General features: G+C 48.3%; 1 protein-coding gene across 4 annotated transcripts; it reads left to right on the forward strand.

Annotated features, from left to right (window-relative positions):
* PI4KB (phosphatidylinositol 4-kinase, catalytic, beta) lies at positions 1 to 27,332 on the forward strand. 4 transcript variants are annotated; one of them, XM_012658762.1, is made up of 12 exons: positions 91 to 426; positions 8,594 to 9,530; positions 14,154 to 14,198; positions 16,658 to 16,885; positions 17,935 to 18,162; positions 19,809 to 19,918; positions 20,509 to 20,613; positions 20,831 to 20,954; positions 21,734 to 21,999; positions 24,908 to 25,040; positions 25,273 to 25,393; positions 26,005 to 27,332. In XM_012658762.1, the coding sequence occupies exons 2-12, from the start codon at positions 8,622 to 8,624 to the stop codon at positions 26,082 to 26,084; spliced, it is 2,349 nt and encodes a 782-aa protein (XP_012514216.1). In that variant the 5' UTR covers positions 91 to 426; positions 8,594 to 8,621; the 3' UTR covers positions 26,085 to 27,332. The 4 variants fall into 4 exon arrangements, with proteins under 4 accessions (XP_012514215.1, XP_012514216.1, XP_012514214.1 ...); XM_012658760.1 differs by having other exon boundaries at positions 26,469 to 27,332; XM_012658761.1 differs by lacking the exon at positions 14,154 to 14,198 and having other exon boundaries at positions 1 to 426; positions 26,469 to 27,332.
* Positions 27,333 to 27,397: the final 65 nt, after the last annotated feature.

Raw genomic sequence — 27,397 nt, forward strand, 5'->3', positions numbered from 1 at the left:
CCCCGCCCCCTTTTCTATTTCTGAACAGGCATGTTCCAGGCAGCTCACACGACTCCTTAGATTACTATGGGATCGGTAGGGTCCTGAGCGTCGGGGAAGCAGGAAAGCTTATCCTAGAGAAAAAGGCTTGGACGCAGGAGAATAATTTTACATCGAGATCTGCTGGGGAATTTATTTATTTTTGGTTCTGGTTGTACGGAGGGAGGAAGCGGAGGGTGTGTGGGCCAGTCAAACCTGAGGCAGCCTGAAGGCCCCCTCAGGCGGCGCCGCGGGCAGCCCCGCAGCCGGGGCCTGGTGCAGCCGCGGCCGCTGTCAGGGAAGCGCAAGCGGCCAATGGAACCCGGCAGTGGCCGCTGCTGCTGAGGCGGCGGTGTCGGCAGTCCGACCCCGACCGCCCGCACCCCCTCCGCGGGGGTCCCCCCAGAGGTAAGCTACTCCTCCCCCATGAGTCACCTTTGCCCTGCTGGTGGTGGGGGGGGTGTTCTTCTACCCTGTCCCGTACTGCCTCCCCCAACCTGGGTTCGACTACAAAACTGCCCTCCCGGTAGCAGCTGCACCCCGGGTTCCTTCTCTACCCTTGCCTCTCAGGCCTGGGGTCCTCCTCTGTTTTTTGGCTTCCTCTTCTGTTTAGCTCCTCCCTCTGCCCCGGGGATTCCCCCCTCCCTCACTGTTATCCCTGTTGCCTCCGTCTCGAATTATTATTTTTAAGCCTTGAACCCTTTCCACATCAGAGTTCATATATGTTCATTCTTGTTTGTCCTTGTCTGAGTTCCCGTCCCAAACCTTTCCCATGGACTTCGCCTTTATCTCTCTCCCTATTTTGCCCCTTTCCTCCGAGGTCTCGGTGCATCCCCAGCACGGGGTTTCCATTTCCCTGAGCTAAAGATTGTATCCTTCCCTTCCTCTGCTTCTTCTGATTCCATTACCTCACCGTCACCCACCCACCTACCTAGCTCCTGGCTTCCAAGAACCGCTTAGTCCCTTCCCTTTAAGGGATCTCAGGCCCTTGTCATCATTCCTAAAGTACCATTTACATTCTACTTTGACCCTAGCCTCACCCTTCTTCTCTGGGGTGCTTTATGATCTCTGTAACTTTCTTTAGCTGCTTTTCCCCCTCCTCAATCCCCCAACCCTCTGGAGGTTTGTTTCTGTAGGAGAGAGAAGATCTGACAGTGCCCCTTCCTATTCAGAATTTCCAGCTTTGACACCTCCATCAAGTTTCAAGTATTTCGCTGATCCTTGTGACACTTAGTTCTGTTTTCCCTATGGTCTTTATGTGTTCTCTTTCATACTCTTTATCTCCTCATACCACTTATTTCAGGATCAGCTAAACCTTGAACTAAGAAGAAAAATGTGTTGGGAGGAAGAGGAGCCTCAGCTGTCTCAGGCTTTTTGGGATAGAAGGGTGTTTCTGAAGGATGGAGCAAATTTTGAAGAAGTCCCTATCAGATTACACTTTGCTGACTCCTCAGGAGCAGCCACTAGGAGGGTTGAGCAGGCCTGCACGGAAACTGAGGTTGTGCGAAATTTTGTTTCAGATTATTTAATTTTAGGCTTGCGTTAAAGGAATTACAGAATAGAATGTCTTCTCACCCCTGTCCAGATGCGGAAGAATCAGTTTACTGTCTGTGGCTTACTAGAATAGTTTTGGTTGGTTCCATAAGAGCTCAGGCCTTGGGTGGAGTGTGGAGGTGGGTAACTGGGAAAAGGAACACGAGACAGTGGAAAGAACTTGTACATTCACAATCAGGACACCTGGGTTCAGCATGTAACTTCCTCACTTGACCTCTAGAGTAATCTTCTTGGGAAAATGGTCCATCTATAGTCATCAGTGCAGTACTAGGCTAATAGCAGGATGTAGGTTGAGGGAAAAAATAGACTTGGTTTATTTGTTTACAAAACATTCTGGGTTCCTCGGACAAAAGGTATTTATTAGTGGTGGTTCAGTCATCTTGAGAATTTTCCTTCATCTTGGTCTTTCTAGTGGATCGTTCTAATATACCACCCTGGATGTAAGTCATTTTGAAAGACAAGCTTCAGGCTGGTTTCTTTCATCTGCCCTGTTTTTTTCTCCAGTGCATTAAGATCACCTGTGCTGTTCTTCCCATATCTGATGTATAACTCCAGATTCTACAGGTGGGAAGTATGTTTATGGGAAAGCCCTTTGAGGAAGCTGGCTGGAAAAGAGAACTTGGAGTGAGCTGGGACTTAGGAGTCTAGTTGTTGCCTTGTATGCCATGTCTCTTTCTTGGCCTGTGATAGCAAAGAAGGTACGTGAAGTTCCATTCATATTCCAACTCTAGGCCTGTTTGGAAGTAGTTATGCCACCTCGTCCCACTTTTCCCTTCTCTCTCCTCATTAGCCAGAGTGCAGCCTCTACATAAGCCGCCTTTTTAGGAGAAGCTTCACTCCTTGGAAGCACCCCCAAGCAGAAATCATATTTCCCCTAGTTTCCCTGCTTCCTTCTCAGAGCCGGGTCCACCTTGCATGAAAACAAGTTTGCTGAATGCCATCTGAAGCAGCAAGTTGAGATTCTTTGATTTGGGGAAGAGGTTTGGGAGGAACCTTTCAATAATTGGCACGGGACAAGAGAAGGCCTAGTTCAAGCACATTTGGGACTTGCAGCGGGGAGGAACAGTTCAGAGAGGCGTGAACATACAGGTTGCTTTCTTTGCCATCTGTCTGTTTCAGCAGGGGCTCCCAGAGCTGGCTTGGGCTGTCTGGCTGGAATCTGCTTATACCAGCTCCATGGCTCTGCACAGAGTTCTCAGCCTGATTCAATATTGACTTAACTACCTTGAGACCACTGCCCTCACTACCCTCCTTCTGGTAGCTTGAGAATGCCCTCTCCCCTGATGCCACCACTCTCTGGGGCCTTGGGTAAGCATTTACCTGTTTCAGTGGATCTTGAGCCTGCTTGACTACTCAGCCCTGAGTTTCTACAAGGAAAAAGGAGTACTCGATCTCCACCTTTACCATTGAGGTCAAAGGGGAAAGATAAATTAGGACCTTCTTAAAGAAAGGTTTGAGTTAAACCTTAAGATATGAGGAGGAACTTCTTAACAGCAGAACAGGCAGTCTAGGGTGATATGGAGTCTCTTTTGAAGAACAACCTCTTTTTAAAAATTATTATTATTTTTAGACACAGGGTCTTTCTCTGTTCCCTAGGCTGGAATATACTGGCACAATCATAGCTCACTGCAGCCTCAAACTCCTGGGCTCAAGTGATCCTCCTGCCTCAGCCTCCTGAGTAGCTAGGACTGCAGGCACACACCACCATGCCCGGCTAATTTTTAAAGTTTTTGTAGGGACGGGGTCTTGCAATGTTACCCAGGCTGGTCTCAGGTTCCTGGCCTCAAGCAATCCTCCTGCTTCATCCTCCCAGAGTGCTGGGATTACAGGTGTGAGCCACCATGCCTGGCCCTAAAAATTATTAAAGGAATATATGCACTCGGTAGCAAATCCAATGGTACCAAAAGAGTTTATGATGAAAACCAACAGTCACTTTCCATTCATCCCTATTCCTTCTCCCTCAGAGTTAACCTCTTTAATTATCTGTGTTTAGTCCTGAAGGCTATCCCTTAGCTTTAGATAAAATGCTTGTGCCTTTATTTCTTGACTTATCATTACAAAAGAGAATTTAGCTTTAGAGAATTTATACCTCTTGTTTATGTAATTATGTCATTTTTATTTCTTCTACTGGATGCCTGTGTAACTTTAAATAATATATTTGAACCTCCCTTTCTTTTCCATTAACTTTTAACAGTCTCTCTTAACCCACCTTGCAGGGTGAAGACATTGACTCCCCTGCCCTTTTTTCCACCTCTCATGGATCCATCTCAAAGGATCATGAGAGGTGGAAAAAAGGGTAGGGGAAAAGGATCCTTTAAAAGGAGGAGGAAAATTGAGCTTGCCTGCCTGCTTGGAGGCAGAGCACTAGATCATATGATCCCTTAAAGGCCATTCCATGAAAATAGAGGAACAGATAAAAACATCAGGATTGATCTGAACCAGTCCATATTTATCTAGTCCATGGAGAAAGATTTTAAGAAGGGAATGGCGATTAACTGGGGATTGATTATGGGTGGGGCTCTTTACCATTCTGTCCTAGCAGAGACCAGTCCAATAAGTCCTCTAGTGGAGGCCAATGAAAGGTTGTTAGCCTAGAATCTTTTGAGGTGATGAGAAGTGGGGATACTAAGTGATAGTATCCCCTCCCCCCAGAGTCTTCTGCAGACATGCACTTAACTGCTCAGTCACACAGAACACATGTGTGTACACCCTCTCTGTCCTCTCCAGCCGCTGCTCTCCCCTTACTAACAAACCTTGACGCTCAGACCAGGATTCCCTACTTTGCCTAGATGGGAGCTATGGAACCCAGTCAATTCTCAGCACTCCCTCTATTCCCACCCCCCTTTCCTAGAGGTGAGCTGCTAGACTGGAGCAGGGGAGGCCTCTTTTATTTTCTCTGCAATCTGGAAGGAGAGTTTAGGCTCCCAGGGTGAGGGGTGGAGCCTCAGTTGTCTGAATGTCCTTGAAGGCCATAGGAGTCATTTGGTATTAAAGGTTTGAATTCTGTCCCTTTTTTCTTATTCTTCTGACTTACAAGGGAAGGATAGTGAACAGTGGACTTGTTCCTACTCTTTTGTTTCTAGTCCTTTTGCTTTCTTTAGAATGGCTACCCTCAAAGGTAAATTTTTTTGCATTCAAAAATGAATGAATTGAGGTCGGGCGTGGTGGCTCATGCCTTGTAATCCTAGCACTCTGGGAGGCCAAGGCAGGTGGATTGCTCGAGGTCAGGAGTTCAAAAACCAGCCTAAGCAAGAGTGAGACCCCGTCTCTACTAAAAAAAAATAGAAATAGGCCGGGCGCAATGGCTCACACCTGTAATCCTAGCTCTCTGGGAGGCCGAGGCAGGTGGATCGCTCAAGGTCAGGAGTTCGAGACCAGCCTAAGCAAGAGCGAGACCCTGTCTCTACTAAAAAAAATAGAAAGAAATGAGCTGGACAACTAAAAATATGTAGAAAAAATTAGCCGGGCATGGTGGCGCATGCCTGTAGTCCCAGCTACTCGGGAGGCTGAGGCAGGAGGATTGCTTGAGCCCAGGAGTTTGAGGTTGCTGTGAGCTAGCCTGACGCCACAGCACTCTAGCCTAGGCAACAGAGCGAGACTCTGTCTCAAAAAAAAAAAAAAAAGAATTGATATTGAAGACCATGTCTGGATTTAGGTTTTGAAGACTCCTATTTCTATTGTCTAAATTGTCAAAACAGTCTAACCCTGTTCCTTTCAACACCTTCTTCTCCCCATGACTTGCTTCAGATGCAGGTAGTCCCCAAGTGCCTTAGAGGCCAGTAGGGAGGCCCAGCTCCAATTTGGTGGTTTCTAGTGGCAGAGCTGCTTATACAGGAGAGGAGTCTGGCTTTCCTGCACCTCTTGACGTTGTTTGGTTCCCTGAGCAGTAAAGGCTGCCAGATGGGGAAGTCTGTTCAGTGGTGAAGTCCTCTGAATACTGTGATGTGGGGTTCTTAGCTGAGCCCTGGGAGTTTCTCTTCTTTTGCCTTCCTCATATAATAATCCTAGTTGTAATTAGTTGGAATAGGCATCTGCTAAATTTCCTAGTGAGGTCTGAGATGTTGTATGTAGGAGAATGTCTGAACTTCATTTCCTTTGAAAGTTTTGAAAAGTGGACTTTTAGGAGCTTTCAGTGACTCGGAAGTCTCTGGAGTAGAAGAAAAGGGAAAGATGTACCACGCATACAGAGATTGAGAAAAAGAGTTGGTTGTATAGGATGATTGAGGCTATCATGTGAGTCTCTAAGCAGACCTAAAAGGTACAGGTTCCAGCTGAATTACAGTGATCCTCTGATGAGGGTGCCCTACAAAGGTGTGGCAGGGAATGATTAAAGCTTCTTTCTTAATATTCCTGTGCCACCCATGGTTGCGAGTAGAGACAGATCCACATAGGCAGCCATGCTGGTTCTGCTGCTCAGAGGACACTGCCTAATTTTGGGAGACAACAGAGTGAAAGAGTTTCCACTTTACCAATACCAAGCTCAAGCTGCATCAGGGATATTAAATTCAGGGATGAACTTCTTGCTTGACACAGTTGGGAGAAAGAAACTGAAGTAGGCTTTTTTGGTGATCTCTGAGAACAGGAGAGTTCCCCACATGTCTTTCTGCAAAACTTCGGTGGTGACTGCTGGGAGGCAGAGAGCTGGACTATGTGATATTGGCAGATAAAAGGAACCTTGAGTCTTAACATTTCAGAGGTGCAAGAAAAGGTACTGGAAGGGTGGTGGTGGAAAATGGTCTCCCAGAGTGACTAGAGAATCTATGGGCCTCCTTCTTCCAACTACCCAAAGTATATGCACCCAGGGTCACCAGGGTCAAAGGCGATGTCACTAATAGGTGGAAATTACATGCATTCCAGCTCTACAAAAGCCTTCCTCTTGCTCACACTTTTGAGCATTTTTGTGAAGAGGCCTCTGAGTCCATTGTTAGCTATAGCCAGATTCTGGAGCCAGGTTGATCTTATGAAATTTCCTCCTCTTCTGCACTGATTCTCCTGATCTGGATTTGGTGAAGCTCTGAAGAATTGCACTTGGAGGGCAGTGGCCTTTTGTCGGCAGTGTTCTCTCACTGGATTTCCTTGCCAAGAGTCCCTCTGGAGAGGGGTTCTTAGTTATTGTGGTTCCTGTTTCTCCTTGTTCTTTGGAAGTTCTAGACCAATGAGTCCTCGCCTGATTTCTTTTTGCCTTCTCACAGCCCCTTCTGTTTTTGGAGTGTGTATGTGATAGTGGGGATAGTAGCGTTGGGGTGGGAGAGGGCTATCATAAGTGTTTTAGAAGATTCTCAAACAAGTATAACTTGAATTCACTTCCTTTATAAAACAGTGAAAGTTTTATGTTACACATACATACACACACGTTGTTTACTAACCTTTTAGGTGATTAGGATCCAACTAGCATTTATTGAGTACAAGAACTACTGTGTGCCAGGGACTGTGCTAGATCCTTTTACACACATGAAGTTATTTAATCCACACAGCAACAAGGAGAAGTGTTTTTTCCCACTTTGCAGTTGAGGAAACTGAAACTCAGAAGGTATGTGGCTTGCATAAGTTTGTACATCTTATAAAGGCAGAGGATTTTGAACCCCAGCCTGTTTGCCTCCAAGTGCAGGGCTCTTTCCACTGTATGTCAGCTGTCATAGCACTAGAGAAAGGGAGGGTGATATGAAGTCAGGCAAGCAGAGAAATAGCACAACTTCAGCAGGGTCGATGATGGCTGTTTTAGAGCTGTTTTCTCCTAAGTGAAGCCTGGCGTAGTATTTGCTGGTCTTTATTCCCTGGGAGCTTTGAGTCTAAAAGGAACAGTAAGAAGGTATCTGTAACTAGAAGAATATATCAAGATTTCAAGGCCAGGCACGTGGCTCAGGCCTGTGATCCTCAGGCCTGTAATCCTAGCACTCTGGGAGGCCGAGGTGGCAGGATTGCTTGCGCTCAGGAGTTCAAGACCAGCCTGAGCAAGAGCGAGATCCTGTCTCTACTAAAAATAGCAAAAATTAGCCTGGCAACTAAAAATAGAAACAAAAAATTAGCCGGGCATGGTGGCGAGCACCTGTAGTCCCAGCTACTTGAGAGGCTGAAGCAGGAGGATCGCTTGAGGCCAGGAGTTTGAGGTTGCTGTGAGCTAGGCTGACGCCATGGCACTCACTCTAGCCAGGGCAACTCTGTCTCAAAAGAAAAAAAAAGGCCAGGCATGGTGGCTCACGCCTGTAATCCTAGCACTCTGGGAGGCCGAGGTGGCAGGATTGCTTGCGCTCAGGAGTTCAAGACCAGCCTGAGCAAGAGCGAGATCCTGTCTCTACTAAAAATAGCAAAAATTAGCCTGGCAACTAAAAATAGAAACAAAAAATTAGCCGGGCATGGTGGCGAGCACCTGTAGTCCCAGCTACTTGAGAGGCTGAAGCAGGAGGATCGCTATTGCTTGAGCCCAGGAGTTTGAGGTTGCTGTGAGCTAGGCTAACGCCACGGCACTCACTCTAGCCAGGGCAACAGAGTGAGACTCTGTCTCAAAAAAAAAAAAAAAAAAAAAAAAGACTTCAATACTAAAAGGTGAGATGCACAGGACCTGTGTGTGAAATGTTATATAAATAAGGACATACTCCTTAAAGAGGAAAAGGAAAAGGTTACAGCAGGCATTTAAAAGGAGATAGGAAGAGCAGGAGAATAGAAAAGTATTTGAAGAGTTAGGAATAAGGGAATAAGATTGAATTGCTCCCCAATCTACCTGAAGAATTTGTAAACCTATATAAACATAACACAGAAAAAGCAACATTTCACATATATAAGCTAAGAACAGAGCTGAGTAAGTGCAGAAGAAATAAAGAGTAGTATAGTGATAAGAAGTGGAGGTAGTCAGGGAAAGCTTCCTGGGAGGAGATGGCTTTCATCTGACTTTGAAGGAGTCCAGGAAGACAAAAAGAGGTGCCTGGGAAGGTTTCATGGCGAAGGGAAGACCTGAGGCTGGCACCACTAACCAGGTGTGTATGTGTCTCCCTTTTTGTTCCTTTCTTCCTCCCTCCTTCTATAGCTTGGAAGCTCGAAGTCTGGCTGTGGCCATGGGAGACACAGTAGTGGAGCCTGCCCCCTTGAAGCCAACTTCTGAGCCGACTCCTGGCCCAGCAGGGAATAATGGGGGCTCCTTGCTAAGTGTCATCACAGAGGGGGTCGGGGAACTATCAGTGATTGACCCTGAGGTAGCCCAGAAGGCTTGCCAGGAGGTGCTGGAGAAAGTCAAGCTTTTGCATGGAGGCGTAGCCATCTCTGGCAGAGGCTCCCCACTGGAGTTGGTCAATGGGGATGGTGTGGACAGTGAGATCCGTTGTCTCGATGATCCACCTGCTCAGATCAGGGAGGAGGAAGATGAGATGGGGGCCACTGTGGCTTCGGGCACAGCCAAAGGAGCAAGAAGGCAGCGGCAAAATAACTCAGCTAAACAGTCTTGGCTGCTGAGGCTGTTTGAATCAAAACTGTTTGACATCTCCATGGCCATTTCATACCTTTATAACTCCAAAGAGCCTGGAGTGCAAGCCTACATCGGCAACCGGCTCTTCTGCTTTCGTGACGAGGACGTGGACTTCTATCTGCCCCAGCTGCTTAACATGTACATCCACATGGATGAGGATGTGGGTGATGCCATTAAACCCTACATAGTCCACCGTTGCCGCCAGAGCATTAACTTTTCCCTCCAGTGTGCCCTGTTGCTTGGGGCCTACTCTTCAGACATGCACATTTCCACTCAACGACACTCCCGTGGGACCAAGCTACGGAAGCTGATCCTCTCAGATGAGTTGAAGCCAGCTCACCGAAAGAGGGAGCTGCCTTCCTTGAGCCCAGCTCCTGACACAGGGCTGTCTCCCTCTAAAAGGACTCACCAGCGTTCTAAGTCAGATGCCACCGCCAGCATAAGTCTCAGCAGCAACCTGAAACGAACAGCCAGCAACCCAAAAGTGGAGAATGAGGATGAGGTAAAATTCTGGGGAGGGACAGAGAGGCAGGTGGCAGAGGGCTGCATGGAGACAGGATGTCTATTATATAGAGTTACTCTGTCCTTTCTGTCCTTCCCTCCGTTTCATTTCACTGATAAAAGCATGGAATGTTAGAATGGAAAATGACCTTAGAATTCATGTATTCCAACCTCCTCTTTTTACAGAGGAAGAACTTAGAGACCCAGAGATAAAGTGACTTGCTTCCGGTCATATATGTCTAGACTGATACTCCTGACTCTGTTCAAAGTTATTTTTATTAAACTACACTGCCATTCCACTAACTGCCTACTTAGAATTGTGGCAGAGTCCTTTGCCACCCTGACTTGAGACCTGGGATAGCTACTAGGGCCTTCAGAACAGCAACCATGGGAAAGGAAAAGGGGCTATTGTCTTTGTGTATGCTGGGGAAGGGAGATGTTAGCTTCATTCTTCTGGCCACTCCTCCTCATAATCCCTCTCCCCTACCTCCTGAAGATCCTGCCTTTTGTTGGCAGAAGGGTAAAGTTCATTCTTTATCACAGAGGCATCTGCAGAATGCCCGCCTGCTTGACTTTTCTTTGCAGGAAAGATTGCCTTGCTGGTATCTCTCCCATATCATTTGGAAGAAGCACAAAGGGAAGAGAGAAGCAATCTTAGTCTGGAGCAAATCTAGTGCCTAGTCAAGGACCTGGAGGCTGGGAAGAAGAGGAAGCTACGGCAGCAGTTGGGGATATCCAATTTAGGAAACAGAGCAGGGAGGAGATGAGCACATCAGTAGGTTATACCCCCCACCCCACTCCACATCTGGACGGATAGCAGGGAAAGTTGCCCAGAGGACAACCAAGTATTGGTGACCTGGTGTCCCAGCCAGACAATGATGCCCCAGTCCTACCCTCTGACTCACCATTGGCCAGGCTCCCATCCTGGCTGCCAGCCCAGCCTAGAAAAGAAGGGAGAAAAAAATGAGGAATTTGCACTTGTTGGAAAATGTGTATAGCCATGGTCCTGGCATCTGCCTCTGTGGAGCACATAACTCACCCACATTTTTGATACAATGGAACTTCTTTCAAGTAAAAGGAGGTTAGAGTGACTAGGGAAGGGAAAAGGCAAGAGGGAGGGGAGACTACAGAGCTTGCTCTCTCTGGAAATTTGGTATTTTATTATAATAATTTAATAATGGTAAAACTAAAAGTGCTAACATTTATTGAGCACTTAGTATGTGTCAGGCATCATGCCAAGTACTTTACATTTAATCTCCACAACAACCCTAAGAGACAGATATTATTTTACCGGTTAGGAAGCTGAGGCTAGAATAGATGATTTGCCCAAGGTTTCTCAACTAGTGAATGTCAGACCAGGCCTCAAATCCACAGCTGGTGCTCATAACCATTCAGCTGAACTACTTTGGTTATTTCTCAGCATCTACTTCCCCAGGTCTCCAGCTGTCAAAGGCCGTTTGGGGAAGAAGAGCCCGGGGCATGAGCTTCCACATCCGTGCACACATAGGCAGAGCCCAAGCTGTTCTCAGAAGCAGAATGGACCATTTTCATTTCTGGTTGAGCTTGGCAGTGAAGCCCAGGGTCATGAAGGGAGGTTGTTGCAGAGCAAGAAGAGTCTTCCCAAGTCTGGTATAACTAAGGTCATAAAGGATTTGAGAGCTGTCTCTTCTTGGGGTCAAACCTATAACAGTATGAGTGTGAGCAACTGGAAGTGAATTCCTTGGTGTGTTTTGTCAGGCTTGGCTTTTCTCTGTATCCATGTAGTCCTCATCTTAGGACTACAAAAGTTGAGGCCTCAGGGCTTTTCTTACTCTGTGCTGATCCTTGGTCCCTCTTCCTCATGTCTAACTCCTGCTCCTGCTTGCAGTGAGAGGTAGGTATTCTGTGAGTCCTTATATCATCTAGGGTGAGTTCTCTAGCTGCCATTCTCCTCAGCCTGACTCCTTATCTTGGGTCACTAGATCCAGGAAAATAAGGAGATACTGCATCCCTAGGCACTCCTAGGTTATCCCATGCTGGCAGAACGAGACACCTGAATCCACTATGGCTACTCAGAAAATGGGAGAGCAAGAAAGAGGGACAGAAGATAAATATGAATATCACTAGGTTTCTGAGCACTGGAAATCTTTAGCAGAGGGGTCTCTCCTAACCCCTTTGGCATTTTGAAGATATGTCTGTCAAGGCCTTTGTCCTTCAAATACCAAGGGAATTGGTTTTCCTTCTTCTATTCCTCCCTGTCTCCTGTCATGCAACATTTATTCATTCAACAAATAGTTACTGACCTTGTACAGTGTGCACAGCTGTGGAGGACAGAAGATAAAATGCTGTCGTTCCCTCTAGGATCTTTTAAAGTAATATGGAAACCCCCATTTCTAGGGAACTGTTTAGTTTGTGACTCTTAAAAAGTTGTTTCCTGCCATAAGCATGAAGTATACAGCTTACTAAAATGAAGCACATAATTTTCTTAAGGCCTGAGCAGAGACACTATAGAAGGAGAATCTCTAGGGGGACCCTGACACTCTGCTCCCAATCTCTTGCCTTTTGGGTTCTGAGTTTAATCCTATTTTCCCACCACCAGTAAAGGAGCTCCAGAGGATGAGGTGGGGACTCAAGGAAGAGGGCCAGAGGCTGCTTGTACAGTTCTCTTCCTGCCTGGGGTTTTCCTGCAGAGCTCTTCTCTACCCAGATCTCACAGAGGGTTCCGTTTCTTTCCATGAGGATTCCTTTGCACCTCCTGGCGCCCCGCCCCCCCCTGCTCCCCAGTCCCCACAATCAGAAGGCTGTAGCACTAATTTTTCCCATCTCCCACCATTCCCTCCATAAAGTGTGCCTTTTCCAAGCAATTTTATCAGCCTAGTCAGGGAACTCTGCTCAGGCAGTTTTCTTTCCCATTTGTAACCAAATTATAAATAGTTTGGCATAGGGTGAGGGTACAGGAAGCAGAGAGTGAATTTAGGTACCACTCCCCTCCCCACACCCTGCCCCACATAATGACACTCTTAGTAGATCAGCTTTGTCTTCTCAGGACTGCAACCTTTGTACAGAGAAATCTGCGTGTCACACTGGAAGCCCAAGTGGGCCTTCCAACCTGATATGGTGTGATGTCAGCTCTTGGCCTCAGCTTTACTCCTTGGAGCTGAGTTAGTGTGAGTGACTCAAGCCCAGGGAGTAGGAGGAGAGGAGCAGGTCATGATATGGGAGGTTAATGAGTCAGATGGGACCTGTGTGTAAGAGAATTAGCAAAAGCATTGCTCATGGAGCCAATGTCCTGCCTGCTGTTCCTTTCCCAACCAGCTCATGGGTAGAAATTGAACCACTAAGTCAAAATAGACTCTGACATTCTCTCTGCCTTAATTCAATCCGAAGTGGAGTAGTTGTTGCCTTAGCGGAGTGTTTCCAAGTGTGGCTTCTCCTCAAAGTGCTGCTCTCCCCAGATTCTTTAAGGAAGGACCTGACTATAGGCCCTACAGCTAGAATAGAACTTAAACCATGGAACTGAATTAAGTAGGCATTTGAAATGCTGATTCCAGAGTAGAAGCTGCCTTCCTGCCCTGGTAGCTCTCAGAGCTTTGTCTCTTAAGTCCAGGTCCCCTAAGTCCTGCCTATTTGTGCACACATGCTGCCCCTGCTCCCTGCTGTGGTAGACACTGTTGGATAGAACCCAGGATGGGCCCTGTGCATGAGCACTGCTGCAGAGCTGCTGATTGAGAGTTTGACCACCATCTGTTTTTTCTGTCTTGCTCACAGACACCAGTAAGACACAGGGATGGGGTGACATGTAGATAAATCCTCTAGACTGGAACTGGGACAGCTGCTCTCCAGCTAGTCAGCTTTCTCAGATGAATTTAGCTAGGATCCCAACTTATGTCAAAAAATTGTAATATATGGATGATTGTGCCACTGCACTCCAGCCTGGGTGACAGAGCAAGACCTTGTCTCAAAAAAAAAAAAAAAAATTGTAATATATTGAGTGTCATGTGGAATAGCCTGATAGGAAGCCTAAGGGGGGTTATGAGATTGATTTCTCCTCTACTCCTACCAGCATCCAGCCCAGAGATTTCAGGTTCATAGATCTGGGATGCCCTTTGTCACACAAGTTCAAAGTTGGGATTCAGCTCCCCAAGGGGATAATGAAGCTGGTTAGAGAGAAAGTATACCTGCCACTGAAAGTTTAGCTTTTCCTCCCTGAGATTTCCAAGAAGCTGGAGGAACAAGGGGCTTCCAGTATGGGGTCACGCAACTTGTTAAATTCAGTCCCTCTGTGGTGGTCCCCATAGAAGAGAGTTTGGTTGGCAGTGTAGAGTTACTACCTGAGGGACCCAGCTTTAGGGTTTTGTCCTAGAAGGAAGATTCAGGTGAGAATAGAAGGGAATAAAATGAAAAGCAGAGGCCACTTTATCTCTTCAACCATTCTAACTTCAAGGTCTGAAGTGGCCTTCTAGCATCTCCCCCAGTGTCTGGGCAACTGGCATTTCTGGGTTGATTTTCTTTTACTAAAGCAGAAAGGTAGAGCTTCACTAGAGAAGCAGTTATGATCCAAGTTGGAGCTAAATTCTTTGCCTTTGTCTCTCTCCCCTCCCTCCTCGCCCCCTCCTCCTCCCCTTGCCCTCTGGCCCTTTCCCAGGAGCTCTCCTCCAGCACCGAGAGTATTGATAATTCATTCAGTTCCGTAAGTGGGGCCAGGCTGGGACTGGGTGGCAGGCTCCCCCCATGGCCGCATTTCCTCTCCGTCCCCAGATCTTCTGAGCCCCCCAACCAAAGCTGGAGTTAAAGGCCCCTTTTTCTCCTTGTGAGATCAACTCCTCCCTCCCAGGCCTCCCAGATCTGGAGGAGTCCCCCTGACCTCCTCCATTTGCTGCAGATGTCCTGAGGCCGGCTGAGATGTGCTCAGTTGATCCTCCTCTCAGAGACAGCTGGGATGCAGTGCTACTCAGCTGTCAGCTCCTGGGTCTCTGGAGCAAACAGCTGGGAGAGAGGTAGAGTTCTCTCCTGGATTGGAGCCAAGAACTGCCTGGCAGAAACCCCCAGGATCCTGTTTCTCCCACTCTTTCCCAATGGTTTCTGCCACCAGATTATCAAATATTTATTCAGAGTGTTCTAAATGATAGGCCCTGTACCGGTGAGCTGACTCCAAAAGCAAACAGGACTTGGCCTGAAAGAAAGTTTTACCTCCCCACAACTGGTTTTCTTTTTTAACTTCAACCACAGTTTTTCCAGGTCTGAGTTCTTCCCTTTTCCCAGCTCACTGCCCAGGATGTCCCTTAATCCCCATCCTCCTTTCTTGTTCCCTCTGGACTAACCTCTGACCCTCTGGTCCCACAGGGTCTTGGACCTTGTTGCTGGGCAAAGACGTGAGAGGAAATGCAGGACCCTCAGGGAGTTTGGATGATTTTTTACATTTTATTTTTGATTTGTCTACCCAATCAGTTTTCTGTGTTCTGTGCTAATCCCCTTTCAATCATGATCCTGTCTCCTCCATGTGGCAGAGCTTCTCTTGAGGCCTGGGGTCACATTTCCAATATGCTGATGTAATTTAGGGGCCCCCAACCGAAATGCTGATTTGAGGATGGGAAGGAATTCTGTCGTTTCTAATCTGAAATGACTAGGAATTGGTGAGGGTGGGGGGTCCTTGGAACAGTGACCATTTGCCACCTGAGTGGATGGATTAGGGGATCTGGATGAAGGAAGGAGTGAGTCTTCAAATTTCTTCTTCTTTTCTTTCTCTTTTTCTATTAGGCCTCCAGGATATTTCCAGGGACCATAGAAGCCTAGTTCTATTGTTTTCCTTTCTTTATCTCTTTTCAGCCCAGCCCCCTAAAGCATTCCTGACTGATTTAGACACCCTATTTCATTATTTGTGTGGTACCCTGAGCCAGCCCCCATGGGGCAGAAGCTGAGAGATGAGCTTTTCCTTTGAACCCTGGCTCTGTTGCACATGGAGAAGCAGACCTGGTACTGCCCAATTTTCAAAAGAAGCTCTTTTTTTTGCAGTGTGAGGGAGTGAGGGTAGAAATTCTCAATGAGGAAACTAAGCAAGGCATACATAGAAAGGGAGAGAAAAGCCTGGTGAGTGAAATGCTTCTAAAAGAGGGGGAGATGTTGTTCTTATATAGCTGAGGGGAGATGGGATGGGGAGTTGGGGTGCTATCTTGATAAAATGCCCCTCATAGTAAAAGGACCTAGACTGTGAAAAGAGCCCTTCTTCATGTCTAGCAGAGTCTGTCTTTTTCCCCACCCCGACCTTACTCCCCAGACTGACTTTGCCCTTTCTGGGATGACTGAAATGCCCAGCATGAGGAGCCAGACTCACAGCAGGGACCTAATATGGGGAGCCCAGTTGCTGAGAGGTAGGAGAGGAGGACCCAAGGAGAAATCACTAGAAGAGACAGACCTGCAGGCCCATGATCAGGGCCTAAAAGGAACTGTCGCTTTCTCCACCCACCTGCTCCCACCTCCCTCCCTCCACCGCTTTTTCTGTCTCCTTCATTGTTCTCTCATTAATACAAAGTCTGCTCATCCTTGTCCCATCCCCTGCATGTGCATCACCTTGTAAGAGATTGTGGGACGGACAGGGGACTACCATGGAAATCAACAGAAGTAACTGAAGAGCACCTTCCTTCTTTGAAAGCGGAAATATTAACTTAGAGCTCCCTTCCCTAGCCTTGTGGGCTTTGGCAGAGCCCCTTGGCAGAGTTCCAGCTCAAGGATCCAGATGGGGAGAGGGACAACCTTGTTCTTGAGATGGGTGAAACACTTCAATCATAAGCAGCTGTTCTCTCTGGGGCCCTGGCTAACGTCTCCAGATGTTGTCCCTCTGCCCATTCGGAAGGCTTGGGACAATCCTTAAGGAACTCAAGTCCAGGAGAAAAGGGGTACAACCCAGTTACCTGGACTCATGGCCCCCCTTACCCTCAAGATAGCCTATGGAGAAGGAATGTGCTGGTTTTTCTCAATTCAGACTGCAAGGGATGGGGTGGAATCTCCTACTAGGGCCAAAAGGTCGCTCCTTTCCTGCAGTTCTCCAGACACTAGGGCCTCTGGTGTCATTAGCCAGGAGTAATTGAGTGGGTGGGCCACTTTTTTCTATGGTTTCTTCACCATCTTTTGTTTTATCCCAATCCCCTGTAGCCTATTCGACTGGCTCCTGAGCGAGAATTCATCAAATCCCTGATGGCGATCGGCAAGCGGCTTGCCACGCTCCCCACCAAAGAGCAGAAAACACAGCGGCTGATCTCAGAGCTCTCCCTGCTCAACCATAAGCTCCCTGCCCGAGTTTGGCTGCCCACTGCTGGCTTTGACCACCACGTGGTCCGCGTACCCCACACACAGGCTGTTGTCCTCAACTCCAAGGACAAGGTAGGTGTGCTCTGGCCCAAACCCTACCCCTGACGTGACTCTACTGCCATGATTGTCCAGGGTTTGTGTGTATGCCCAAGGATGCCCTCACCAAAGTCCTACACTTCCTTCATAGTTCATGATCCATGTGTCAACCATGACTCTGTCTCAGTGTTATTGTGATTTCGAGAGCTGCCATGTCCCCCTTCTTGGGCTTTGGTTTTTTGGGTTTTTTTTTTTTTGAGATGGGTTTTAACTACGTTGCCCAGGCTGGTCTCGAACTCCTGGGTTCAAGTGATCCTCCCACCTCACCCTCCTGAGAAGCTGGGATGACAGGCACAAGCCACTGCACCCAGCACGGGCTTTGTTTTTCTGCACCAAAGCCAAAGAAGCCTAATCTTTTCAGCTTGCCTGCTGTATCTTAGGAGAATTGCTCTCCACCTCCTCCTTGTGGTCATTTTGGTAGCTCTTCCCCAGTCCTTCTGTAACTCTTAGGATTTCCAGGTACAGCAGCCATGAAAGTAGAGAAACATTTTGTTTCTAAGACCTTTTCTGATCATAACAGGCAGACAGAAGGAGACAAAGATGCCCAATTCACATTGGAGAGAATTAGCTGAATTTGTCTGCCGGTTGGAATGAGTACTCATGGTTCAGATTCTTCTTCCAGAGGAAGTATTAAAGATTAGAATCCTCCTTGGGAAAGTCCCCAGCTTTGTCCCAGTATTTTTGTCCATTTTAGCTCCCTGGGCCCTGTGTTTAGGACAAGCCAACAGAGGCTTCTAGGCCGCTCTTACAGGCTGTAATTGATAGGCTGCAGTGGTTTTTCCCAAGTGCATCATCTATACATTTTGAAACTCAGCTGAAACATTTTGAAGACTTGTGTACTCTCTCACCCAAATTCTTTATATCGGTGGTCACAGGACACATGCCTTTCCCAAGTATGGTGTTCATAGAATTGGGCTGATGGATGAAGGCTAGAGCTCGGAGTAGGCAGCAGGAAGAACTGTGTTGATAGAGTAGAGATCTGTGGTGGAGGTAAGCTGCAAATACTGCTCTCACTCCCCCGCCAGGCTCCCTACCTGATCTATGTGGAAGTCCTTGAATGTGAAAACTTCGACACCACCAGTGTCCCTGCCCGGATCCCTGAGAACCGAATTCGGAGTACACGGTCCGTAGAGAACTTGCCCGAATGTGGTATTACCCATGAGCAGCGAGCTGGCAGCTTCAGCACTGTGCCCAACTATGACAATGATGATGAGGCCTGGTCGGTGGATGACATAGGCGAGCTGCAAGTGGAGGTGAGGGAGCTCCAAGGAGGTAATGCTAAGGCACAGCACGTATTCCCCAGGGGCTTCCAATGTATTTGAAACAAGACAACATACCCCAAGGCAGAGTGAGGCAAGTACTCGAATGGTGCAGGTAGTGAGGGGTATATAAGAGGGAAAGGCTCTGAACTTCTTTAGTCTGGAATAGATTCAGGAGAAGCTTGTACTCCTGCAGAAGGAATTCAAGTTAAATGTAAAGAGGAGATTCTAAGCCTGGGGGAACGAGAGAAATTTGATGAAGATAATTATTAAACATCCACTATATAAAGTTGTCTTAAGATAGCAGAGAATGATAAATCATGCATTCATTCAATCAAGAAATATGTATTGAGGATCTTCTGTTTGCCAGAGCTGAGTGCTGTGTGCTAGTGAACAAGGCTTGGCTCCTGCCTGTAAGGAATTTATGACTTAATAGGAGAGGTAACAAGGCCAATAAGCAAGTAGTTGTAGTATGGTGTGATCCAGGTTGTGGAGAGGATGGGACACGATAGGAGCACCTGAGGGTGGGGGTAGCGCTTACTCCAGACTTGTGGTGAGCGTCACAAACGATTTCCTGGAGGAAGTAATCTCAGCTGAGGCCTGAAGCATGGGTAAGAATTAGCTGGACAAAGAATATTCTGGGCAGAGGAAATAGCATGTGCAAAGACCAGAAGATAAGAGGGAGCTTGGCCTATTACAGGAACTGAAAGAAATTGTGTCTGGCTGTGATGTATGGGTATGAGGTGAGAAGTGGTGAAGAATGAGACTGGAGAGGTTGGCATGGGCCAGACTGTAGGAGGGGCCCTGTAAGCTAGGAAAGAAACTTGAACTTTATTCTGGGGTCAGAAGGAGCCCCAGAGCAGGATCTTATGTAGGGCCATTAACGTGGCCATATTTCACTTTGTGAAAAGACAGTATCTCTGTCTCAAGTTTACAGTCCAATTGGGCAGATTAGACATAGACATTTAAGAAAAAAAATAATTGAGATCTACAAGGCAGTGTGCACTAGGTGACAAATGGAGTTGAGGAGAACTGCTCTGGTATAAAGGAAGCAGAGAAGGGACTTGATGTGGGCCTTGCGGTCTGATAGAATATTCCATAATTAGAGAGAGATGGGGGGAGATAAGAGTGAATGACTTAGATTGAAGAAATCGTCAGAGGAATCTAGTCTGAAGAGGGTCTGCTTAGCACCCTAGCAGAGAATGGATCCCTAGCCTTGGGGGTGGGGTGGGGTATTAGGCTGAAAGTTCAGGCTTCTGTGATGGTCATGGCAGTGGTTTGCAAACTTTAGTGCGTTGGGAGTCTTCTGGAGAACTTGTTACAAATTCAGACTTTCAAATCCCATTCCCAGTGATTCTAATTCAGATTGATGGTGGGGCCTGGGGATCTGCATTCTAGCAAGCATCCCAGGTAATTCACACTTTGCGAAACACTGCAATAGGTAGGGTCTTTGTGAGTGCTAAGCAGTTTGGGGTCCAAGTGATCAGGATGGTATATAACCAGGGAGGCTTTTTGGAGAAGAGTTTAGAAGAGGGATGGAGGTAGGATGAACATGCCATGGTGATGGCAAACAAGCAGGAGGTGGGAGAAAGGAGACCTGTGCTTAGCACTTCTGACGAGTGCTCCCCTGCTCTCCCCAGCTCCCTGAAGTGCACACCAACAGCTGTGACAACATCTCTCAGTTCTCTGTGGACAGCATCACCAGCCAAGAGAGCAAGGAGCCTGTGTTTATTGCAGCGGGGGATATCCGGTATGGCCAGATTATGTTGCCCCTCATATTTCAGCCCTCTTTCAGGCACTGATTGTCTTTTTGTCCCCTTCTTCTCTGTCTTAATCACCTGTTGTCAGCCTGCGTCTTTTCCTTTTCTCTCCTCATTCCATCCTTGTCCTGAAGCCACCAAACTTGAGGCAGTGAAGGTATAGGTTGAGAAATTACTTGGGCTACTACAGAAGGAAATTAAATTTTAAAAGGACTCCAAAAGGATGAAAGCACCAGAGGAAGGAATTTGAGCAGTGTTTCTCAAAGTGGGGTCTCAAATTGACATATGTCAACATCACGGGTGAGGGAGGAGGCCTTGTGGAAAGTGCAAATTCTGGAGTCAGACCCCGTTGTGAATCAGTGTTGGTAGAGGAATAGAGAGGCCCTGGTAATCTGCATTTTTACATGATTACAAACCACCAGGTTAGCAAAAGGTTTCCTTCCATGAGTCTTTCTTAGTCTGGGTTCCTATCTCTGTGTGCCCAGAATCCAGGCAACAGTACAGGAAATGCCAGCATAGACAGGGACATGAGACTCTGGGGTAGCTCCTCCAAGCAAATGATGTATTTTATTCCTGCTAGACGGCGCCTTTCGGAACAGCTGGCTCACACCCCCACAGCCTTCAAACGAGACCCAGAAGACCCTTCTGCAGTTGCTCTCAAAGAGCCCTGGCAGGAGAAAGTGCGGTGAGTTGGGTGGGGGGTGGTCTGTCTACCCCTCTTGAAGCTTGGAGGCAATTGCAGGTGCTCACCGCACCGTCTTTATCATCCGTTAGCCTCCAGAGAGTCTGTGAGGCTCCCAGGCAATCTGAGTCCTTGTCTTATGGGGCGTTTGCTTTGGATTTTTGGTAGAAGCCATATCTCTGGCCTCGCCCTTTGACACCCTTTTCTTCTCTCTTCACAGGCGGATCAGAGAGGGCTCCCCCTATGGCCATCTCCCCAATTGGCGGCTCCTGTCAGTCATTGTCAAATGTGGGGATGACCTTAGGCAAGAGCTGCTGGCCTTCCAGGTGTTAAAGCAACTGCAGGTAAGAGAAGGGAAAGAGAAAGAAAGGGAACTCAGCCCAACTCCAGCCCACCTGAGGTGACCACATAGGTTGTTCTGCAGGGACCTCTACTGGGGAACAACTTCCTTCCCAGGTCTTAATTGGCAGTAGATTAAACTAAACCTGGTGTTCCCTTCCCCTGGGAGGCACAGCCACAGAAACAGTGGCCTCTTTTGGCCCTTTTGTGAACTGCACCTGCCCTGTTTTCCAAACTCTCCAAACTCTAGTTTGGATCCCTGAACTTCAGGGCATTGGGTTTGTTTAGATCAGAACTTCCCAAATGGTCTGAGGCAGGTGGGTTATAGTGTGCTGAGATAGTGAGCCCCTGAGCCCCCTGGATTGGTCACCTGCAAGCAGTTCTACTTGTTTAATCCAGTTCTTTATACATATTTTCATTTTCTAAAGAAGCTTTCTCTGGACCTCAGTCCTTTATTCTTTGAACTTACAGTAATACCTCCCATTCTCCCTGCTTGTGAAGTGACAATGAGATTTCCTGCTCTCCCTGCCTTTCTTAGACTTTCTACCCACATGATACCTTTTCCCACACACATCGGAGTGTAGTTTCTTGACTTTGTCAGGACTTGGACTTCCTTTCAGAACTTACTGGTCCTCAGTAGGATCAGTGAGTCTTATTCATTTGATGTGATGGCTTAAGAATCCAAGGCTGCCAAGGAGAGGGGTTGGGGAAAAGGGGGAGTTTTAGCCACCTCCTCTAGTTCGGAGGAAAATGAGAGTCCCAATACTTCCATGTCTCCTCACAGTCCATTTGGGAACAGGAGCGAGTACCCCTCTGGATCAAGCCATACAAGATCCTTGTGATTTCGGCTGATAGTGGCATGATTGAACCAGTGGTCAATGCTGTGTCCATCCACCAGGTGAAGAAACAGTCACAGCTCTCCTTGCTCGATTACTTCCTACAGGAGCATGGCAGTTACACCACTGAGGCATTCCTCAGTGCCCAGCGCAATTTTGTGCAAAGTTGCGCTGGCTACTGCTTGGTCTGCTACCTGCTGCAAGTCAAGGACAGGTGGGTGTCTCCTGCTCCTCATCCTAACCTCTCTGTGGTATTCCCTTTATCTCTTTATGTGTAGTTCTCAATTGCTTATTACCACCTTCCATTGCCAAGATGCAATGATGAAACAAACAACATATTTTAAGGAGAGACAGATGTGTTCACGTGACATTAAGCCAAGGAGACAGACTGACCAGCGCTAGGGTAAAAGGGCAAAGAAATGCAGGATTAATGAGACAAGTAAGGGTTCGAGTGAACAAGGTCTTAAAGGACAAGGGAGAATGAAGGCAGAAAAAGCTGTGAGGGAGGTGCGTCCCAGGTAGAGGAAATAATTCAACGTGATGAAGGCTCGGGCTGCACTGCAGGCAGGCGAGTAGTAGGCAGTGACATGAGACAGGTAAATTGAGGCCAGATTAAGAAAGGCCTTCATTGTGAAGCTGAGTAGTTTTATTTTGCAGGCAGAGGAATGACACGATGCAGTCTATTTAGTCAATAAATGCCCTATGGCATGTGCATGAGGGCGGATGTAACTGGGCCTTTAGCAACACAACAAGAGGGAATGGGGTGCTGAGGGTGGCGTCTGAGAACAGGAAGGAGAAGATGGCTATGAGAGACATGGCGGAGATAAAGTTGAAACTCCCAGCCATGGACTCTCCTTACTTCTTATTCCAACATATGATTTCCACAACTTTTTTTTTTTTTTTTTTTGAGACAGAGTCTCATTCTTTTGCCCGGACTAGAGTTTGGTGGCCTCATCATAGCTCACAGCAACCTCAAACTCCTGGGCTCAATCCTCCTGCCTCAGCCTCCCGAGTAGCTGGGACTACAGGCATGCGCCACCATGCCCGGCTAATTTTTTCTATTTTTAGTAGAGATGGGGTCTTGATCTTGCTCAGGCTGGTCTTGAACTCCTGACCTCCAGCGATACGCCCACCTCAGCCTCCCAGAGTGCTAGGATTACAGGCGTGAGCCACCACACCTGGCCCAGAATTTTTTTTTAAGAGCCAGAGTCTCACTCTGTCATCCAGTCTGGAGTACAGGGGCACCGTCATAGCTCACCGTTGCCTCGAACTCCTGGGCTCAAGTGATCATCCTGCCTCAGCCTCCCAGCTAGCTACGACTACAGGTGCGAGCCAGTACACCCAGCCTAAAGTGTCAGGATTTTGAACCTAGGGCCCAGAGAGCCTAGAGCTCAGCACCAGGATTGAACAGATGGGTGGCAGGGAAGCTGGCACTAGTCAGGCCCCAGGGCTTCTCTTTAGAAAACTAATGTGTTTGGAAGATGAGTCCACTTGCTCAAGGCTTCTTGGGCGTGGCTCCGGGGCATGGTCCTCAAATTTGGCTCAGAATAAATCTCTTTAAATTATTAAAAAAGTAATAATAATATGTTTGGAAGATGAGAGTCCATCTTCAAAGAAAGGAGGGCAGGTAGCTGGTAAACATTCATAATAACTCAAAAAAGAATAGATGTAGTCAAGCCATGAATGGAATCAGCCACTGGAATGAAGTGGCAACAATGAATGAGTCCTCAAACTGGAAGCAGGTTTTAAGGTCTCTTTAACTGCTTGAAAATGGGTCCCAAACAGCTTTCTAGTTGGAGCTAACTCCAGTAGTTAGGAAAGGAAAGGAAACTACTCCTCACTAGCATTGGGACCTTGGGCAAGTAAGTTACGTCCCCTTTCAGGCCCTTTGTTTCCTCATCTCTAAGAGGTTGGACTAGGACATCTCTCAGAAACTTTCTGGCTCTTAAGATTGTGCTAAATCTTAAGACTGTTGCTAAATCTTTAGTGTTTTCTCAGAGGGGGAAGGACTCAGATGGACTCAGTTCTCCCTTTGCCCTTCTCTTTTGGCGGGTCAGACCAACCCCAGAGAAGGTGGCCCTCAGACCATGAGCTCTTAGCCTAACAAAGCCTTCATTGACACTGAGGAGGTTGGTTATGCTGAATACGCCAGGCCTCACAAGCGTAGCATGTTAATTGTTCCTTCATCTACTGGCCATTCATGTGGGAATCACAAAGACCTGGGATTTATCTTCCTTTAACTCTTCTACAGCTGCCCTGTAGTAGTGCTATCTCCTGAAATTTTTTACACAAGTGATTTTTTTTTTTTTTTTTGAGACAGGGTCTCGCTTTGTCACCCAGGCTAGAGTTCGGTGGCCTCATCATAGCTCACAGCAACCTCAAACTCCTGGGCTCAAGCGATCCTCCTGCCTCAGCCTCCTTGAGTAGCTGGGACTACAGGCGTGTGCCATGACGCCCGGCTAATTTTTCTACTTTTTTAGAGACAGGGTCTCACTCTTGCTCATGTTGGTCTCAAACTCCTGAGCTCAAACAATCCTCCTGCTACGGCCTCCCAAAGTGCTGAGATTACAGGCGTGAGCCACCACACCTGGCCTACGCAAGCGATTTAAAACTTACCCGCTGAAGCCCGCACACTATTTTACATTTCAGCTCCACTTGCCTCTACTTGCCTCTGTTGCTCCCTTCTGGTGCTGCTTCTGCTCTGCAGCAGGCTGATAGGAATTACAAATAAAACACTGGTAAATAGGTTCGGAATGGAGGCATCCCTCTGAGCAAAGGGCTTGCGTTCCTTTCCTTGCTTCTGGATTCTCTACTTCATTGGGATCCCTCTGGGTGCTGTAAGTGCAACTTCTGGGAAATTGGAATAATCCTAAGCTATTCTTATTAAATGGTTAATAATAGTAATTCTAGACCCCACAGCCTTTGTTAGCAGTTTACTTTTCGGACTTCCTTTCCTTCCACTGCTAGCTTTAGTTCCTAGGAGACTGGACCCAGAGTTATAGGCAGCAGGACACATGGCAGGAGACTCCCTGTGGTGTCATGCGGCCAGTGTATTGTGGCTTCAGCTTCCAGCCTGTCAGACTGACTACTGCCTCTTCCTCTGCTCTCCTTCCCCTCCTCAGACACAATGGGAACATCCTTTTGGACGCAGAAGGCCACATCATCCACATCGACTTTGGCTTCATCCTGTCCAGCTCGCCCCGAAACCTGGGCTTTGAGACGTCAGCCTTTAAGCTGACCACAGAGTTTGTGGATGTGAGTCAGGAGGGAGAGGTGCCTCTGGGGTCACTGTGTTCTTTCTCTCATGAGAGGGGAAGCTGACGGCTCCCCACAAATTAGGGTGAAGCAGGATTTCCTGGGAGCTTCCTGCCTGATTAGGGAGTAGGGAAACAACGGAGTTTGGCATGATTGCCCCAAGAGAGGAAGGGGGGTGTTCTGGTAGGCCTGTTAGTCCGCTTGTGCACACAACTCTCCCCTCCCCTCCCAGGTGATGGGTGGCCTGGATGGTGACATGTTCAACTACTATAAGATGCTCATGCTGCAAGGGCTGATCGCCGCTCGAAAACACATGGACAAGGTGGTGCAGATCGTGGAGATCATGCAGCAAGGTGGGGCTGGGAGAGGCCAGGTGTGCACAGTGCTTCAGGATTCCCACTTAGGTTGGGGCCCCGGAGCATAGAACTTCTGGAAAATTGATTCCACCTTAAGACGTGGGTTGGGGGAGCCGGTTCCCAGAGGGTTTCCAGCTCTGATCCAGTGCCTTGTTTCTCCTGCAGGACTTTCCTCCCGACCCTGGCAGAGCTAGGTCCGGGGGGCGGGGGAAGGGGCAGCAGAAACTGCCTCCTAGGCATCCTCAGGGAGAGAACAGTCCCATTTACAGCCTCCTGGTCCCTCTCACCTCCCTAGCCCTTGTCCAACTCTAAGTTTTTCAGTCTCCTCCTTCCATTTGTCCTCCCTGTTCCACCGTGACCTCTGATTGCCCTGTCCTTGGCCACCCTTCCCTTTCCCACTACTCACCCCTCCTGCTCTGAACTGAGAAGTACTTCCTCTGTCTCTCATCTTTATCCTCCATTTTGCTGTTTCCTCATTGCCTGACCATCTACAGTCTTTGGGCCCAGGACCCCCTCCTGTCCTCATCCCCCTCCCCAAGGCCCCAGGTGTACACCAGGTCTGAGCTGCCAGTCTCCTCCTCCTCCCCATCCCTGCCCCTACCCCACAGGTTGTCGTCGTTGCTCAGGAGCATCCCCGTCTGGCCCCGTGATGACGGTGGCCCAGGTCATCTGTGAGTGTCAGACGTAGCATAGGCAGAGGCCTGCAACCAGATAAGTGCCCAGCTCAGGACCCATTCCCAAGAGCCTCTTCCCAGCCTGCCCTCTGGGTTCTAAGATTCTGCCCCCTTACCCCTTACCCCTTACTTGGGGAGATGTGTTGGTCCTCTTCCCCCTCCACCCATATGCCCTCACCTACAGAGGGGCTGAAGAGCCTGGGATGATGAGCGGCTCGAGTCAGGCCTTGTGCCATTTCCTTCTTTCCGCCCAGGCAGAACTGCGTCCACGCTGTCAGGGATCTCTGAGGTGGGAGGGAAGGGCCACTCCGGATACTGCTGGCTCTGTATTTGCTGTAGCTGTTGCTACTGCCCGCCTCCTGTCCATCCATGACCCTCAACCCCCCCTGCTTCCCCAGGTTCTCAGCTTCCTTGCTTCCATGGCTCCAGCACCATTCGCAACCTCAAAGAGAGGTTCCACATGAGCATGACCGAGGAGCAGCTCCAGCTGCTGGTGGAGCAGATGGTGGACGGCAGCATGCGGTCCATCACCACCAAACTCTATGACGGCTTCCAGTACCTCACCAACGGCATCATGTGATACCCTCCTTCTCAGGCCCAGGGGCGGTGGGGGATCCAGGGGACCCTCCCGGAGGGGCCCTTCTCTGAGAAACCCCAAACCAGGAAACCACCTACCCAACCATCCACACAAGGGAAACGGAAGGCAAGAAATACAAAGGATCATGTGGTAACTGCGAGAGCTTGCCGGGGGTGGGAGAGCCAGCTATGGGGTCCAGACTTGCTGGAGCTCCCCTGCCCTCAGGCTCTGTGTCAGTATTGCCACCCGACAGACTCCAGGACTCACTGCCCTCCAGACAGAGGTGATGAATGTGAGGGACGCCAGGGCCTGCCTTCTCGCCAGGATCTGAGAGGTTCTCCAAGGCCATCCTCTTCGTCTGTTCTGGGTCCCAGGGCGGTGGGAGGGTAGGTCCTTGGCACTGAGGACTCAATCCTGTGGTTGGCCTTTGGCCAGGCTGCTGCCCAACTCTACCCCTCCCAGGAACTGGCCCCAAGCCCAGGTTCCCCGATAGGTGGGCTCTGAACTTGCTGAGGTTCCCCACCTCAGGGGCGAGGAAGGGAATTACCACAACCCCTCCCATGTATTGAGGGTACTGGCCTAGCTGTGGGGAATTCCTTACCCTGATCCCTTCCCCACACCCAGGGAAATAGCTCTCAATTTTTTATTTTTAATTTTTGTTCGAAATAAAGTACTTAGTTAGCCATCTGTGTCATTTCCAAATTGGCTTTTGTGGCGGTAGGGGAAGGGCGGGGATGGGTGATGAGGAGT

Source organism: Propithecus coquereli, unplaced genomic scaffold (genome assembly GCF_000956105.1).
Source record: "Propithecus coquereli isolate 6110/MARCELLA unplaced genomic scaffold, Pcoq_1.0 Scaffold59, whole genome shotgun sequence".
Lineage (NCBI taxonomy): Eukaryota > Metazoa > Chordata > Mammalia > Primates > Indriidae > Propithecus > Propithecus coquereli.